This window comes from Meriones unguiculatus, chromosome 8, assembly GCF_030254825.1.
Source record: "Meriones unguiculatus strain TT.TT164.6M chromosome 8, Bangor_MerUng_6.1, whole genome shotgun sequence".
Taxonomy (NCBI): domain Eukaryota; kingdom Metazoa; phylum Chordata; class Mammalia; order Rodentia; family Muridae; genus Meriones; species Meriones unguiculatus.
In genome coordinates, this window is record NC_083356.1 from 118,771,244 (window position 1) to 118,789,332 (window position 18,089).

The following is an 18,089-nucleotide window of genomic DNA, read 5'->3' on the forward strand; positions in this document are numbered from 1 at the left end:
TCATAGTTTGCCAGCCATTCTTTCAAGAGAAGTGGTGTTTATGACATTTGCAGCTACCAGCTCTCAACTCTGATGACCTCCTATGTGTTTTATTCAAGATTGTTATATTTGTTACTTTATTCATCATACTCAGTATCCAGGTAGAAGATGTACTTATGTAGTTCCCATTTTCTCACATAAGATATAAAAATCTGTATCTTCAGAGTTGAGATTTAGTAAAACCAATAATTCATCAGGACATTCTTAGGTAAATTATGTACGTCCGCGCTCCCCCCTCCCCCTTTCCCGAGACAGGATTTCTCTGTCTAAGCCTTGGCTGTCCTGGAACGTCCTCTGTCTATCAGGCCAGTATTTTTTTTTTCCTTTTTTGGTATGAGTGTGTGGGGTTGAAGTGTGTGATGGCAGCTGTAGCACACTTACTGCTTTGTTGGGGGTTGAGGTGCCAGCAGTTTTCCCCACCCATTGCGTCTACACTAATGCATAGTAGAGAACAGCAGGTGTCTCGGCATTTTGACTTTTCAGATGAAGGAGCAGGGAAGCCTCACTGAGTAAAAAGTGAGCAAGGGATGGAGCCTCCCATAGCGAGAGCATGGCAACCCACTGCAGGCTCAGGAGGCTGCTGGTAAATGTCAGTCCTCCGCAGCTGATGAACAGTGAGGCTGGAGAAGGTGGGCAAGCGTGAGAGAAGCCAGTGGACTGTTGGGGCAAGAGGGCACACCTCCTCAGGTCTTGCAGGCTATGCTTCTCAAAACTGTCCACACACATTACGTGGTCTTATGAAAATTCTAACTCAGATGGGCTCAGTTCTGGGATTCTACATTTCTAGCAAGTTATCAAGTAATGCCTTGCATCACAGCCCTTTAAAATAGCAGTCTTTGTAGACAGTAACAGAAAGTTTTTTGTTTTGTTTTCTTTCATTAGTTTATTTACTTTACATCCTTCCCCTCCTTCCAGTCCCTCCTTCACACTTCCCCTCCCCCACTAACCTCTTCTTTCCTCCTATTGGTATCAACCCTCCTTGGCATATCAAGTTGCAGTAGAACCAGGAGCATCTTCTCCTGTTGAGACTAGACAAGACAGCCCAGTTAGTAGAAATGGATCCACCAGAGGCAGGCAGCAGAGTCAGAGACAGCCCTACTCCAGTTGTTAGGGAACCCACCTGAAGACCAAGTAGCACTTCTGTAACTTATGAAGATTACCTTTTATTACCTGTTATTACCATTGGAAATAATCCAGCAGAAGGGCAAGTCTTGATTATGTTTAACATGATCAGCCATAACTATTAATAACTTTAACACATTTATAATCCCCAGTCCAAAACCCTAGAGGCCAGTGTGTTAGAATTCAGGGTGTTTGAGACTTTAGAAAGGATATAGGTGTGTGTGTGTGTGTGTGTCTGCGCACTGTAATACCCCAGCAGCATCTAAAGCATTCGTCTTTAGTCACACATTAATAACCACATATAAGTGAAACTGATTATCAGTCACATTTAATTAGAAAAATAAGAGTATTCTCAAATCCATTGAGGTGAGGCTTTTACCACCAGTTAGTATAGTACCAAAGCATTATAAAAATACTTGTGGGCTCAAGTCAGACAAGTGTTGACTGCCAAATGAGTTGTGTAAAATGCTTTCACTCTTCAGAACATTGGGATTTTATAGTTGAGAAACATGGATTCTTTGTTGTGCTTACATGTGCAGTTAGTTTTTCATCATGTGTTCATGCTTCAGGAACTGCTTTAAGACAGCCCAGTCATTACATGCTTGGTATAGGTGCTGTTGGATGCATATGTCAGCTCAAGACACCATACTCAGATCTATGGTGCCCTGGTTCCCTTCAAAGAAAGAAAAACAAGCACCTGTCAATTTAGAACACAAATTCTCTTTTCCAAGACTTTTTACATCTTGATACCCTGTACTATCATTGAGCAAAGTATAGTTAATTAAATTGTACTGAGCATCTTATTATACTCTGGTATGTTTAGCATTTACGTAGAATTATCCAACTCTGGTCATTTGTGGTTGACAAATCTGACTTTGGTTTTATTCACTTTGTTCCATATTTGACTCTGCAACATGTAATTTAAAACAAACTTCTCTGTAGTTTTTTAGTGTCTGCTTTAACCCCCTCGTGACTGTGTGGCTTTCTCTGAGTTGTCTAACTGAAATACAATGCTTGTAGAAATTATTGCAAGGTGAAGAATGCTCTAACGTTTTCTTACCTCAGTTCCCCACGATGCCACTTAGCGTCAGGATCCTCTGCTCTGCTTTCCCCATTAGCTCTCATGTAAGGGTTAGTACCTCTGCTCTCTGAGCACTGGGCCTCATGAGACTTGAACACAGTGCTGTAGGAAGGCTTTGAAAGAGGTTGTTTTAAGGCTTGATTCGCTGGGGAGTTCTATGACCGTGTGAAGAAGAATGCACACTGTGTTGCTGTACCCTTGTGTGGGGACCTGGCCTTCAAGGGCAAGGCTCTGGGTGGGCCATTGCTACAAAACTATGTTGACGTATAGAGGTGTGGGGTAGGAATTATTTGTCCAAAAGGATGAATTGGAAGAAAGAATGTGCATACTCTGTCTGCTGAAGAGATGAGGGTTGAGATGACTGAAAGAGAATTCTTGGATGATAAGGAAGCACACCAGCAAATGTATAGTTAATTTTAGTTGGTTATTTTCTAGGGGGAAAAAAACCCCTTGTATTTACAAAAAGTCTTAGTTTTTGTCTACTCGACCAACCTAGACAAAAAGAAGGAATCTCAGCTGAAGAATCGCCTCCGTCAGATTGGTCTGTGGCATCTTCTTGAATGCTAACTGATGCAGGAGAGGGCAGTCCAGTGTGCTCAGTGTGCCCATCCCTGGGCACGTGAGACCGGGCTGTATAAGAAAGGTGCTGCAAGCTGAGAGCAGTCAGGAGGTGAGCGACAGTCTTCACGGTCAGCTTCAGTTCCTGCTTCAAGTTCCTGCCCTGACTTCCCTTAGTGATGGATTATGATGACCTATATGCCAGCTAAAGCCTTTCTTCCCCAGTTTGCTTCTGGTTAGTGCTTTATCACAGCATCAGAGAGGCAAACTAGGGCAACAGAAATGTTGAAAATAGTGTTCATTGGGTTACATTTTTAATACCTGGGATTTCTAGTGCTATAGATAGTAACGTCTAAGCTGTGTTTGGAAAATGTGTTCATCAGAAGTATTTTTATTATGGTAATATAGAAAATATGCTATATTTTAAAAGTCAAATATAGGAAATTAATAAAATATTAATTTACTGCATTTCCATTTTAGACATGTGAGATGCAGAGTAGAGGTTGTACACTATTGCCATGAGTGGATGAGTTTTGCATTCTTAGATGATAAGGGGTAGAGGAATTCGGGAAGGGTGTCGTATTATTAAAGGTAGTGTTTTGCTGATCCAGTACAGTCCATATGGCAGCCTGTTGGGAATATTGAGATACTAGAGAGCCTTGGCAGGAGTTGAGTTTCTTCTTGAAGTGTCCTTTAGAAACTGGGCAAGCAAGTCTGAGGACTTTCTGTAAGTATGCCAGATGCTAGGACAAACATCAGAAATCAGCAAAAAATCTGAGACTTTGGGGAGAAAGTCTCAGAGATATGAGTTGTATCTAGGAAAAAAAAAAAAGACCCCTTCTTCTTCATAGAGCTGAGCTGTATGTTATGGCTTCTTGCTTCCAAAAATGTAATGGAAAGGATTGCAAGACAGAAGGATTTTGTTTGTTTGGTCTTTTGGCTGCCTCTGCCAAGTTGGTGACAGGAAGCTTTGCTGAGGTCTTGAATGAAAGGCCAAGCTGCAGTTGTGGAAAGCAGTTTCTAAGCTTTGGTCACATTTAGGAGGAAGCTTTTTTGGACTGGGCTGTGTCTTCTGCTGAGGAGCTGAACAGAGTGTTTAAAAACGCTTATTTCTGGAGATTTTTGACAAGGTCATATCTGTGAGCATGGTAGTTGTACCATCTCAGATTCTCCATCCCACCTCCCCTCCCTTCTTCCTAACATATCAACACTCGGTGTGTACTTTTTTCTGAAGAATTAAAAATAATCCTTTTAACCCTGTCTTGAAAAAACAAAAAAAAATTGATCATTTTGGGGATTAATATATAATTTCTGTTGCAGTTGGATCATGACACATCAATTTTCAAGTTGGAACAGTTTTAAGTGATTTGGTTACTTATTTTTTTAGTTTTGACATTATTTCTTCCTTCCCAAACCCTCCCATGTACCTTTTTTGCCCCTATCAAATTTATAGCCTTTTTTTAATTAATTGTTGTTATATGCATATATGCATATACATATATATTCCTTGGTCTGTATAATGTATAGACTTGAAGTATGTTTTCAGGCTGACCATTTGGCATTGGATAACCAGTTGATGTGCTCTCTTCCCTGGGGAAGACTGTTTTTCCCACTGTCAGCATTCCTTAGTTACCTGTCCTTCATTATGTGTAGTCCCCATCCTGTCCCGTCCCTGTCCCTGTCCTTCGTCTGTCAGTGTCTCTCACACACCCCTCATCCACTTTAGCATGTCTCTGATATTGTCCTTGTTCAGGTCACGTTTAGGCTGTCATGCAGGTGAGACTTCATAAGTGTAGTTTCTGACAATACTGGAAGACTCAGTCTCATAGCAAATGTCATGATCATCTGTCTCTTACTGTTCTTCTGCCTCTTCTTATGCAGTGTTCCCTGAGCCTTAGGTGCACGAAGGTTTTGTGGGTGGGACCATTGGGTAGGTTCCATAACTACATTTGGATTGGCTGTGGTTTTCTGTAGTGGTCTCCATCTGTTGCAAATAGGAGTTTCCTTGATGAGCGCTGAAGACTCCACTTGCCTGTAAGTATAAGGACAAATGTTTAGAGTGTAGTTATGGATTATGCTAATTTAGTAAAGTGGTGGCTGTAGGTTCTCCTCCAAGATCTGTGACCTCACTAGGTAGTTGGCTATGGTTCCAGTACCAGGTCTGGTTTCTCTCTTGTTGAGTGAGTCTTAAGTACAGTTAGAAATTGTCTTTGCATACCACTACTGCACCTGTCGTCATGCACGCCATGCTGGTCTTTCCTGTGGTTGATTGGTGTCGTAGCTGGGTAGGACTGTTGGCTGCCTTCCTCCTTTGGATGTTTGCATGGGCCTTCTGGTGCCATTGAGCTAACTCTTCCGGAGGAGGCATTCAAGTCAGCTCCATCTCAGAGGCCTCAGGGCCCTGTATCTGAAGTATATGGTGTCTTCAGCAATATGAATGTGCCTTCCACCTCTGGGAGGCAACCAAAGGCAATAGCAGTGAAGTTTTAGGAGCCTCTTGGGCAACCCTGACTGACAATTGAGAAGAGGGTTTCTTGTGCCTGTTGTTGGAGTTTTAAGTGGTCTTTGGGTCTTGGAGGAAGCACTGTTACCCCAGATTAGAAAAGTTCATTAAAACTATGTATGTATATTTACTTATACACATACATGCATCATAGGTGTGGGTTTTTTTTAAGTAAATAGTTAATAGTATGAATTCTTAAGAGGTTTTCAGGCATTCTTACTGTTACTCTACCTTCTTTCCTCCCTCTTCTGTATTTATTTCCCCTCTCCTTAATTAGAGCTCATCTCCAATTTTTCTCATCCCCCCCCCAGATCACTTCTACTCTGCTATTCCCCTTTCTAGTCTCCAGTCTCCTTTCCCAGCAATGGTCACTTTTTTACTTTCTGGGTTTCTGTAGTTACTCTAGGATATGTATGTTAGTGGTAGTTTTAAAATTGTGTGTTTCTCTTTTAACCCGGCTAGCACCCAAAAAATTGAGACTGAGCTATTATATTTATTTAATAAATTTTATGGCACAACAACTGAGCAGTGTTATTCTGTTCTTAACACGCTAAGCTAATCTGGCTTCTTCCCTTTGTAAATCCCAGAAATACTTGCACTTTATGGCTTTCTCTGTGTCTGCTGCTCTCTCCTGATGTCTCCTAGGCCTCTGCCTGTGGCTGAATCTCCTATATTCTCCTTCTATCTTCTTCTCCCTTGGCTTACAGGAAGTGCAGCCCTATTCTCTCCTCTGCTCAGTGATTGGCTGTAAGCTGCTTTATTGGCACATCAGAGGACAAATGGGAAGCAAACATTGAGACAGGAGGTTCTCAGAACAAGGATTACAGCCAGTTACTGGGGCCACAGAGGTCAGCATTTGAATCTTTACATAGTACACAACAATATTATGCCTACATATGTACTCACTTCTGAAGATTTGAAGCCAGGAGTCTCAGGTATGAGAAAATATGCAAAGTTTATCTTTCAGGTCTAGATTACCTCATTCAGTATGATTTTTTTTTTCTAAACTTACCCATTTACCCGAAAAGTTCATGATTTCATTTTTCTTTATAGCTGAATAGTATTCCATAGTGTATACTTTCTTTTTTTTAAGAAATATTTTGCTATTTTATGTATATGAGTATTTTACCAGCATATATGCCTGGTGCCAGCATAAGGCAGGAAAAGCTGTTGGATCCCTAGGGCCTGGAGTTACGGGTAGTTGTGAGCTGCCATGTGGATGCCAGGAATTGAGTTCTGTTCCTCTGGGAAAACAGCCAGTGCTGCTGCTTTTCTTTTCTTTTCTTTTCTTTTCTTTTCTTTTCTCTTCTCTTCTCTTCTCTTCTCTTCTCTTCTCTTCTCTTCTCTTTTCTCTTTTCTTTTCTTTCTTTCTTTCTTTCTTTCTTTCTTTCTTTCTTTCTTTCTTTCTTCTTTTTTTGGTATTTTAAAACAGGATTTCTCTGTGTAGCCCTGGTTGTCCCAAAACTTGCTTTGTAGACCAGGCTAGGCTTGGACTTAGAGATCACTTGTCCCTGCCTCATAAATGCTGGGTGTCCACCACCTCTTGGCTAAGCAACAGTGCACATAACTGCTGAGCTAACTCTCCAGCCTTATGGACCGCACTTCCATTATCCATTCAATTGAAGGACGTTTAGGTTGTTTCCACTTCTGAGCTATTGTGAATAGAGCAGCAAAGAACATGGCTGAACCAGTGGAACAGATGCTGAGTTCTATGGGCACGTGCCAAGGAGGGGTATAGCTGAGTCATGTAGCAGATTTATTTTTAGTTTTTTGAGGATTCTGTACACTGTTGTCTGTAGTGACTGCACCAGTTGGCAATGCTTCTAACAGTGAATGAAGTTTCCCTTTTCCCCTCATCCCCTCTTTTTCTCTTGAACTTTGCCATTCTGACTGGGGTAAGATGAAATCTTTAAGTTATTTTGATTTGCATTTTCTTAATGGCTAGAGAAAATGAACATTTTAAAAGATATTTCTTAGCTTTTTTTTTTTACTTTAGAGAACTCTGTTCAGGTCCCAGCTGAGTAGGCCATCCATTTAGTTTATTTCTTTGTTTTCTGAGTTTGTTTGTATGTTCTGGATTTTCATTCTCTGTCAGATAGATAGCTTAGCAAAGATTCTCACCCATTTGTGGCCTTCGTCTCTGCCCAGTTGATTGCTTCTTTTGTTGTTTAGAGAAGTTCCAGGATGGTCTGTTGTTTAGAAGATTTTTTGGGGATTTATGAAGTCCTGCTTGTCAATTGTTGGTTTAATTGGTTTGGCTACTTCTAAGGATGATTTAGCTGACCTAATTTGGCCATGGCTTTGCAGCCTGAATTTTAATGATTTCAACTGGAATGTCTTTTTTCCACAGTTTGAATCATTTTCTAGGAAAAAGGTGCAGTCAAGATGTGAAGTATCTAGAAATTTAGCAAAGCTCAATTTTAAATGCTTTCTCATTAGTTTTAAATTGTGTGTACTGTTAAAAGCCTTTTATTTACAGTGAATTGATTTTCAGGAAACTTCTTGTAAAGGTTTATTTTTCTTTGTGACTCTCTCAAGCACTAACGGTAAAACAGCAAACACATGTTTGGTATTTATTGTTTCAATGCCCTTGTTCTGAATGATCATTTTATTACAAGAGTTTTGTGCTCATATCACTATTTTGCCATGTCCAGATACTGTGTGGAACAGGGTGAAAGTGGGCAGGAACTCATCATCAGTACATCGCAGGGGAGAAATGCAATGTTTTTCTTTGCTGTTCTTATTTTAAAACTGAGATAGGGTTTCCTGTGTCCCAGGTGGGTCTTCAATTCTCCGTGTAGCTGAGACAGTCCCTGACCTGCTGACCCTCCTGCATCCATCTGCCCAGTGCCAGTGCTGGAAAGATAGGTGTATACCACCTTGTGGTTATGTGGTGCTGGGGTGGACCCCAGGTGTGGGGATCAGGAACCGGGGAAGAGGGTGAATGTTGACAGAGCCCACGGAGAATCCCAGGAATCAGACTCCGGAGACCAGACTCAAGGTGCAGGTCTAACTTTATTGTCCAGTGTAACAGCCTTTCAACGGTTGAAGGCCAATCAGACCATCCCATGCTCGCCTCAAGCACCAGTAATATTCAGTCAGGTTGGTGTGACTATAAGGAAATGTGGGAAATAGGGGAAGGGCAAGGTCTCCTCCAGGAATCAGCCACTGCCCTAACCTCAAATCCATTTTGGGGCTTCACTAGCGTGCCCTTGGTAGCTCAACACTGTGTGCAGCGGGTCAGGATTTTGGAGGAGCCAGGAGCCACTGATTCCTCACTTGCCCACATCTCTATGGGCTTCAGTAAGACTTAGTGTACACTGCCCACACCCAGGCCCTAAGAACACCAGGCTCTACCATCTGAGCTACATCCCAGCTGTAAATAGTACTACAGAAGTCAAAATTAATAATTTTTAAATCAGAGGTAAACTAAATGAAAATACTTAAAATGTTTAAAGTGTTCATGAATTACTAGTGTAAACTTTATCTAAAACTGAATGTTGTCTTTTGTTTGTTTGACTTTTTGAGACAGGATTTCTTTGTGTAGCCTTGGCTATCTTGGACTCCCTTTGTAGACCAGGCTTGCCTCGAACTCCCTGAGTTCTGGGATTATAGGCTTGTGCCACTGTGCCCAGCCTGAATGGTGTCTTTTTAAAGAATATCTATTTTATGGTATAAAAGTTGTTTGGTTTGAACATTAAAAAAAAAAAAAAAAAAGCAGCCTAAATTCAGCATTGTATTCTGTTCTGCAATGGACCACTTACTCTTTCAAATGGAAGGTTTAGCAAGTTTAACTTCACTTGAGGAGTGTTTAAACCAAAGAGTAAGACATGGTATGTGCAAGTACGCAGAGCTGTATTTAATAAAATGAATGAGATCGTTGAAGCAAATATTCTTCAAAATTCAGCCATCTTTTAACAACATCTGTCAGCTGCAGGTTATCAAGGCCTGGTGGCACTGAGCTCACCCTGTACCATCTTGTAGTTATTTGCCAGAAATGAAGACCAACTTTGCCCTGTTGGTAGACAGCTACTGTATGACTCTGATAGCATAGGATGCTGTCAGACCGAGGCCGGGGTCACACCAACGACTGAGTGAATTCAGGATTGCAAGTATTTACCCCGCTCTTACTTACAATGTGGTGAGCCGGAGGCTGAGGTCGCACACTGGCTGCATCTGCAGTAGGCTGCGTCAGGCCTGTCCCACCCGGGAAGCACAGAAATCAGCTGCCATTTTCAGTTAGCATCTCTTTTTACTGAAAATGTTTTCTTTTATCAATTAAATTTATTTTTGAAATTAAAATACAATTAATCCGTCTTAAAGGTTAGTTTTCAGGAGTGTATGTCTTTTATTAGCCGAACTTGATATCAATTTTTTGTTTTGTTTTTGTTTGTTTGTTTTTCAAGGCAGGTTTTTCTGTGTAGCCTTGGCTGTCCTGAACTCACTCTGTAGACCAGGGTGGCCTCGAACTTACAGAGATCTGCCTGCAAGTGCTGGGATTAAAAGTGTGTTCACTACTGCCCAGTCAGAAATCAATGATTAAGGGGTTCCTTTTTTTTTTTTTTTTTTCCTATAAGAGTTTAGGGTCCCAAAAAACTGCTATTCCTGACTTTGGCAATATCCTATAAATGAAGAGGTTGTATAACAGGGATCCAACTCTTCTTAGGGTGCTGGTAAGCACTGTGAACTCCTCAATCAGGATGGGAACTGGGATACACACACATGCATACACTCACACACACACACACACACACACACACACACACGGGAGACAACACAGTTGGGGCACACTTGGGAAGAAGGCAGTGAATGGTGTACTGTAGGACTTCTGATTGGTTGTTATGAAAGGCCGGTAGAACTGGACGCTTATTGTGATTGGCATATTTGCGTCCTTCATTTGCATGCCACTGTACCCTCCTGTCTCCATTGAACTCACTTACTGAATCAGCTGGGAGGAACCCTTCAGAGCTCACTGGTGTTAAAACAAGAGGTCCAACAAAAGCCTTCTCCTGAGTGGGCTTTCCTCGCTTGCTTGTGAGCCTTGTTCTTGTAGGACAGGCTTAGGTGCTGACAACGAAAAGGAGGGGAGGAGAGTGATTGTAGTCGACAGATGTGCCAGCAGCTGTTGCAGCAGGAACTTGACTGGAAAATTCCAGAGAACAGAAACTGTAGGGAGCTAAGGCAGCTGAGACAAGGAGGGGCACTGAAGAAGGTTGGGGTGCGCTGTGAGGAGATAAGGATGAGAGGCTGTGGGCCCTGGGGGCTTAGGATCTGGGAGCTGCTAAGCCGTAAGGGCCAAGAGTTCTGAGACTCAAGATTTGCATGCTATAGCACATGGCTCCGTAGGAGTTGGGGGCAACTCAGGGCCTGAGAGACCCACCACAGGCCATCACCGTCCTACCCACTGAACTAACACCAGCCATCGTGATTTGCTCCATGAAGAGAATATAGATTAAGTCCAGGCCAGACAGGAGAAGTACTTGAAGCAGGGGCAGGGCAAATACAGAGGTGGAGCTTTTGCTGCCCCTTGTCCTGAGTGAGAACACTTACTGTTCCTTCATTTTTGAGTAGCAGTTTATAGGAAGCGCTTCTACCCAGAAGAGAAGCTCTTCTTATCTAGTTACTCAGAACTTTAATGGGACCTTCCCACATATACTTGGGTCATCAGTACCCTTGTGGTTGGTCAGCTGGTATCATCCAAAAGCTGTATCCTGAATTTCATTGCTACTATCTGGGTATTCCAGGGCAAGCCCAGATTATTTCCTGTGAGCTAAAGGCAAAATCCATTTCTCCATGACTTTGGCAATACATCTGTACATCGAAGAGGCTGTAAAACAGGTTAGAGGGATCCAGCTCTCCCTCAGGCACTGGGACAGAGGTTAAGTAAGTACTCGGAAGCATTGTGAACTTTCGAGGACTTGCTTATTTGCAGACAGGATGGGAAGCTGGGGACATCCCTTCCGTAATTTGGCAAAAAGTCATTGATTTGTGCAATGTAGAGCTTCTGGTTGCTTGTTATGTAAGTCCTGGGGTTGGTGGAACTGGAGGCTGTGTTGTGATAGATACACATAGATACAACCCTTCATTAGCATGCCACATGCCTTCCTAGCTCTCTAGCTAGGCTGTTGAGTTCACTGTTTGAGTCAGTCACATAAGGGGTGCAGTCTGGATTTGTGCCTTCTCTCTTCTCTGCCTCATGTGGCATCTTATACACAGTAGACCATTGGGTGGCTCAGAGTTCAGAGTACAACAAGGAGGCCAAGACACGGACTGTGATGGCTAGTTTGGGGTCAGCCTGGCACAGGCCAGTATCATCTGAGAGGAGGGGACCTCAATTGAGAGGGTGCCTCCATATCAGGCGGGAGGCAAGCATGTGGCTAAGTTTTTTTTAATTAAGGATTGACGTGGAAGGACCTAGCCCTGTATAGGTGGTACCACCCTGGGCTGGCGGTCCTGGTTTCTCTAAGAAAGTTGCCAGGCAAGCAACTTGGAAGAAGCCGCACCACTCCATGGCTTCTGCATCAGTTCCCATCTTCTGATTTCTTCACAGTTTGAGTTCCTCCCCTGGCTGCCCTCAGTGGACTGTGCTTTAGAATATGTAAGCCAATAAGCCCTGTCCTCCAAAAGGCTGCTTTTGGTCATGGTGTTTCATTACAGCAGTAGTTACCCTAAGACATGGACTATGAATACGTATCAAGATAGTGAATTTATACTCTGCTGTTAGGAGCACTGAGGTGACTACTCATCATATTCCTAAAGAATGAATGACAAATTACCAGTGCTTATGTATTGTTAATGAATAGTTAGAAGCAGGACTTTCCTAGTATTCAAAAATGCAAATGAATTATGATTTTGTCTCATTCAAGCAAAGTTAATATAATTAATCCCACAGCATATGTCCATATTGTCAGCTCCAAAAGAAACTCCAATTTCTCAAACCCCAATAGTCAGTCCAAATATGCAGATGATGTTGATCTAGACTATAGGAGGGTTTCTGGTGGTTAGATAAAAGCCAGTGTGCCTCAGAAACTTGTGAAACTGGTTCCCATCTATCAAAAGGAGTCTTCTTAACCTCTGATGGAAGAGACAAGGGCTGTATTAGCATGTCAAAGCCCAGGCTGGCCTCCAGGATCCTCAGTATCACAAGGACCTGTTGCTTATTTCAAAGTCCATGCTGGCATCCTAACCCTTTTTACATCCTCCCCCAAATTTCCTCCAGCCCATGGGCTTCCCTTCTATAGCTAACCCTACTCTTCTTGATAGCTCCCCCAACTCCTACTTCTTCCACTATTTTCTCTATTCTCCATCCCCTGCTATCCTTCTCTCTCTTGCAGGAAACCTTGGCCATGTTCAGTATACTTTTTTTCTGCTGTGGATTCTTCTAGGTGCCTTCAGTTATTCTCTCTCTCTCTCTCCCTTTCTCTCTCTCTCTCTCTCTCATATCTACAGTAAAAAAAAAATCCTTCCCTTCACCATACCATGTGCATCATGTCATCAGTTTAGTCAGATATGTATGTGTTTCTACATATCACATTAAGATTTTATTTCAGCCTAAATTTTTATTATCATTTTTAAAATGTATTTTTAGTTTTTGAGACAGGGTAGCAGTGTGTACCTTGGCTAGCCATGAACTTGCTATGCTGACGAAGCTGGCCTCAAACTCTTAAAGAGATTTGCCTGCCTCCTGAGTGCTAGGATTAAAGGTGTGGGCCAACACACCTAGTATTTATTTGTTTGTTTGTTTTTATGAGTGATCTATTTGCATGTATGCCTGCATGACGGAAGAGGGCATCAGATCTCATTATAGATGATTGTGAGTCCCATAATACTGTTGCTGGGAATTGAACTCAGGACCTCTGGAAGAGCAGCCAGTGCTCTTAACCATTGAACCGTCTCTTTAGCCCTATTAATTACCATTTTTTAAAGTTCACCTCAACTGGATGGTTTCCTAAGTAACTGCTTATTATTTATAGTCAGTCTTCATAATTCACAGAATGTGAATTTGTAAGCTTGCCTGCTTACAAACATTTGCTTGTAACTCTGAAGCAATTATTCAACATTTTCTAGGTCATTTGTGACCTAGAACTGTGAACATTTGAGCCCTGTAATCTGCCTATGCGCAGTCGTGGTTAGACAGTCCTTTCCTCCTCATTCAGCTTTCCTTTTGTAAAGCATTTCTTTGTGCTCTGTTTGTTTGGTTTTTTTTTTTTTTTTTTTTTTGGCATTTCTGTTAGTGATTTTTTTTCCTGGATAAAATGCCTGTGTCTCCTTGCATAGTGTTGCAACGCTGTGTGGTGTTCCTGGAAATGAGAAGGCTGTGATACACTCAGAGCGAAATTACACCTGTCAGAAGCTGCTTATAGAACTCATGTGGAGGACTAGATTCAGGGTTAGCCAGTCAATGGTGTATATTAAGACATTTCTAAAGGGAAACACAAAACAGAGCTATGTTCTGATTGCTTGATGACAATGCTGTGGTCAGAAACCCAGAAACTGGTCTCTTTACTTCTCCTAAGAGCTGTGATTCAGTATTTCTTGCAAATTCAATGTGTGGATATTTTATCCAATGGTACTATGGCAAAGAAGGACAGTCAACTGTTACTTGTTGTGTGACTTAGTATGTATTTCTTTATGCAGTTTTTTCTTGTTCTTTAAGCAGGCGTATTTTAATACTTCTCCAGGTTGCTAAGCAATTTCCACATAACTCAAAGCGTTTCCCATTTTATGTCTTAAGTCCAGTGTTGGTAGTTTTGCTAGGTGCCTCTAGCACAGTGTTTGTATGATTTATAGTAACACATCATAAACCGCGTGTGCTGCTGCATTTTAAAGGTTGGGAATTGAAAGCTGAATGTTTTGACTCTGTGATCATTTTTACTTCAGTGTCAGGTTTAACCTCAATAAACTTTCCAGGATTTTTCTTGCCTCATTGGAGACAAGTTGCTTAATGGGTTCATTTTAGATGCCAGCAGAGCCAGCAAATACTGACCGTATCTTTCCACACCAGAACTATTCTGTGATGTTCATTTTTCTCTATAGTCTTGCAGAGGCTTTGGCTGGCAGGCGACTCCTTAGCTATCCATGGTCAGGGAGAATCTAGAGTACACTTGGCCCTTTGCCTGTCTCTGTTACTTTATCTCCTTCTTCTCATGTGCCTGGGTTTTCATCTCTGTCCACTGCCTCCTTAAACTTGAGTGAGGGAAATAGACTTGAAGAGCAGATGTTCACATCCTCTTCTTTGTTGGTCCCTGGGGACATTCTCGTCCATGGGAGCATTTCTCATTTCCTGGTTTTAATTTTCTGGGACATTTGAGGACTAGGATTTGTTCCTTACACTCTCCTCTCTTCATGTTAGTAATTAACTATTTGTACAGAATTCCCCCCCAAATAAAGGGGGAAAACAGAGAAACATCTGTGAAGGTTAACATTATGCAGTCGATTGGACTGGAGAGGAAAAATTTCAGTGATCTGAGGAATTTTTTTGGCAAAATAAGCATTAAGCCTAAATAAAGAGGCTATATTGGCTATTACTTGGTGGCCATATGAAATGATTACGAAAAGGAAAAATCAACTGTGCAGCTGAGCAGATACCATGATTTTCTTTGAATATTTTTTTTCAAAGTGTTTTAAGAAAATAAGGATCAAGGCTAAAAAAATTCGAGTGCATTTTAGTACGTAGCAGTAGGGTAGATAGTGCACAGCGAGTTTATGTGCGGAGTGACTTAATGGCTGAAGTGTCTTCTTTAAACAGAACTATTCAGTAATATTAATTTAATAATTTATTCTTTCAGATACCGATGAATATAGACCTCCTGTTTGGAAATCTTACTGTAAGTATACACATAAACTTAATTATATGGACTCTAGTGTTTTTGTAAGTAAAGTAATTATTCACAAGTTTGGGATTAACATAAAAGGAGTATTTATGGTAAATTGTGTTTCTACACAGCTCTGTGTGGTTGAATGTCTGGCGGGCAGCTCATGTGTTTTAGTGTACGGAATTCCATGCAGTGGAATTTCATGCAGTGGAACTTGAGATGACTCTTTGGAACAGCTGATAAAGCTAGTACATGAAGAAACTAAGAATTCAAGCAGTTTGACTATTCTCATCTTGATTCTGTGACCAAAGGAATATATAAATGATGAACGAGGGGTCTATCTTAGCAAAACAAAATCAGTGAAAGGAGGTAAAAGAGGAATGGTTTTAATTTTTTTTCAAGGTATACAAGGGGTGTGTGTGTGTGTGTGTGTGTGTGTGTGTAGCTGACAGTTGTGCTGACATATTTTTGGATAAACAATGCATTCAAACTCTTTCTTTGTGGCTTAAATTTAGTTACTAAAAACCTCAAAACTTAGCTGATTTGTACTTTACTTTTCTTATTTATATATTTTAAACTTAAATGAGTGATTTAATGCTGCAAGTTGCTGTAGATGTTGGATTTGGGTAGGGCGTAGTGGGATATAAACACCTTTCACTGTAAGATTCTGTAAGAAACGAATCTTTTACTGTGATTCTATCTTTAGAAATATTTTAAGTTACACTTTATTCACTTACTTTGGTGTGCATGTATGAATGTGTGTCTGTGTGCTCACAGATGTGTTGGCATGGCATGCTTACAGAAGTCAGAGGACAGTTTGTAGGCGTTGGCTCTCTCCTGCGCCACTGTAGGTTCCCAGAACTCAGTTTAGACTGCTGGGCTCGGCCACCAGCTGAGCCGCGCTGGCCCTTACTGGGAGGCTTTGAGACAGTTAATATCCCACTTTAGGGTCAATTGAACTTATGAAAACACAGAAACATAAAAACCTTAAAAGTAACCAATAGGGAATCAGGATTGAGTTTAGTACCCTTCTTAAACAAACATAAACTAAACTCTTAAATGGGCAGGTGAGCGGGCTGTGGGGGCTTCAGGGAAGCAGAGGCAGGTGCTGAAGGCCTCCGCTCCGAACTAGCTCTGTTTTGTTGTTGTCGGGGACTACTCTGGATCTGTTGGTGTCATCGTTGAGGCATTTGTTTGTTTGTTTGTTTTGAGAAAGAAACAGGAATTTCCTGTTTTACTTTTGTTGAAACAAAATTGAAAGGCAAACAAACCATATGTGAGCTGATTTTTTGCCTCTTAAGATGCTAATTTGTGATCTCTGAATTTGATTGTTATTATTGCCAGGACTGAGAATTTACTAATAATCATATAAGCATTGACACTTCTAACATGACAAAATATGTTAAATTCCTGTCATCTTGGATTTAGTCAATGACGTTCCACAGATAAGTTGAGTGACAATTTTATTTTATTTTTAATTAAAATTTTTTTACTTATTTATTTTGTTTATTTTTATTTTTATGTTTTTTTGAGACAGGGCATTTTTCTTCATGTAGCCTTGGCTGTCCTGGACTCCACTTTGTAGACCGGGCTGGCCTCGAACCCATAATGATCCACCTGCCTCTGCCTCCTGAATGCTAGGATTAAAGGCATTTGTCACCATACCTGGCTTTTTAAAAAGATATATAATTTATTTAATTTTATTTTATGTGCATTGATGTGAGGGTATCAGATCTCTTGGAGCAGGAATTACAGATGGCTGTGAGCTGCCATGTGGGTGCTGGGAATTGAATCCAAGTCCTTTGGAAGTGTAGACAGTGTGCTTAACCACTGAGCCCTCTCTCCAGCCCATGATTATCAATTTTAATTCAAGTGAGTTTTAATTCAACAGAGCTCTAACCTGAGGGGAAAATGCCTGAATTAATTAGACCTTTTTATTGTGTGTGATTTTTAAATCTGTATTTTGGAAAAGAGTTGGCTCATGGCTGCTCTGCAGGCTTGGCTGACTTGATGCTCACTGCGTAGCCCTGACTAGACTTGAACTCATGGTAATCATCCTGCCCCAACTTACAAGTTTTGAGTTTATAGGCTTGTGCCACCACACCTGGCTTCTGTGAATAATTTTTAAATGAAACTTCTCACAGGTGTACTGTTGAGTCTAAATTTGCTGGTATTTGATATAAATGTCCAAATACATATATTCTTTGCATACTACTTTAGGAGGTGTTTTATCTAAAAACTTCCCTCCAAGTAATAGAATCATGCCCTTTTGGGCAATTAGAAGTATTGAAATAAATTAAAAATAACTACACAATTTAATGTTAGGAAAAACACAGGGGTGAAACCTTTGTCAGTTCTGTTGTGTGAGTTTATCACCCCTTTACTCTTACTTGAGTATCTTACTATTTTCTTGCTGACCAAGCAAATGCTTACTAATTACAACCAGAAACTGTAGAATGTGTGCTCAAATCACATTTACTTTAGTTCTAATATAAATATATTTAAATCTTGACTCAGCTGTCATAGTTGGAGTTTTATAGGTGACAGTACTTTCTAGAACATTTTATTGACAAAGAAGGCAGCATATCTTATTTTACAGACAAAAACAGACATGTGTAATAGGTTTTTTTGCTGACGAAGTAAGCCAATTCAAGATGAATTAAGAGTATGAAAGCAGGAGTTGAAGAGATGACTCAGAGGTTAAGAGTACCAGCTGCTCTTCCAGAAGTCCTGAGTTCTATTCCTAGCACCCACATGGCAGCTCACAACCATCCATACTGGGATCTGATGCCCTCTTCTGGTATGGAGGTGTGCATGCAGATAGAGCCCTCATATATGTAAAATAAGTAAATAAATATTTGAATAAAAAGCAAGTTTATTGGGGGCAGCTTTTGGGCAAGTTGATTGGTCTCAAAGAATGAGGCCAGGAAAATTGCCATGCAGACAGGAAGAGAATTTGGGGGGGTCGGGT

General features: G+C 41.1%; 1 protein-coding gene across 1 annotated transcript in view; it reads left to right on the forward strand.

The window, feature by feature from the left end:
- Window positions 1-18,089, forward strand: part of Chn1 (chimerin 1) — a 152,037-nt gene that overhangs the window by 23,939 nt on the left and 110,009 nt on the right. The window contains exon 2 of the mRNA XM_060390437.1: window positions 15,092-15,130. Coding sequence (XP_060246420.1) covers window positions 15,092-15,130 — 39 coding nt within the window. The remainder of the gene's footprint in view (window positions 1-15,091; window positions 15,131-18,089) is intronic.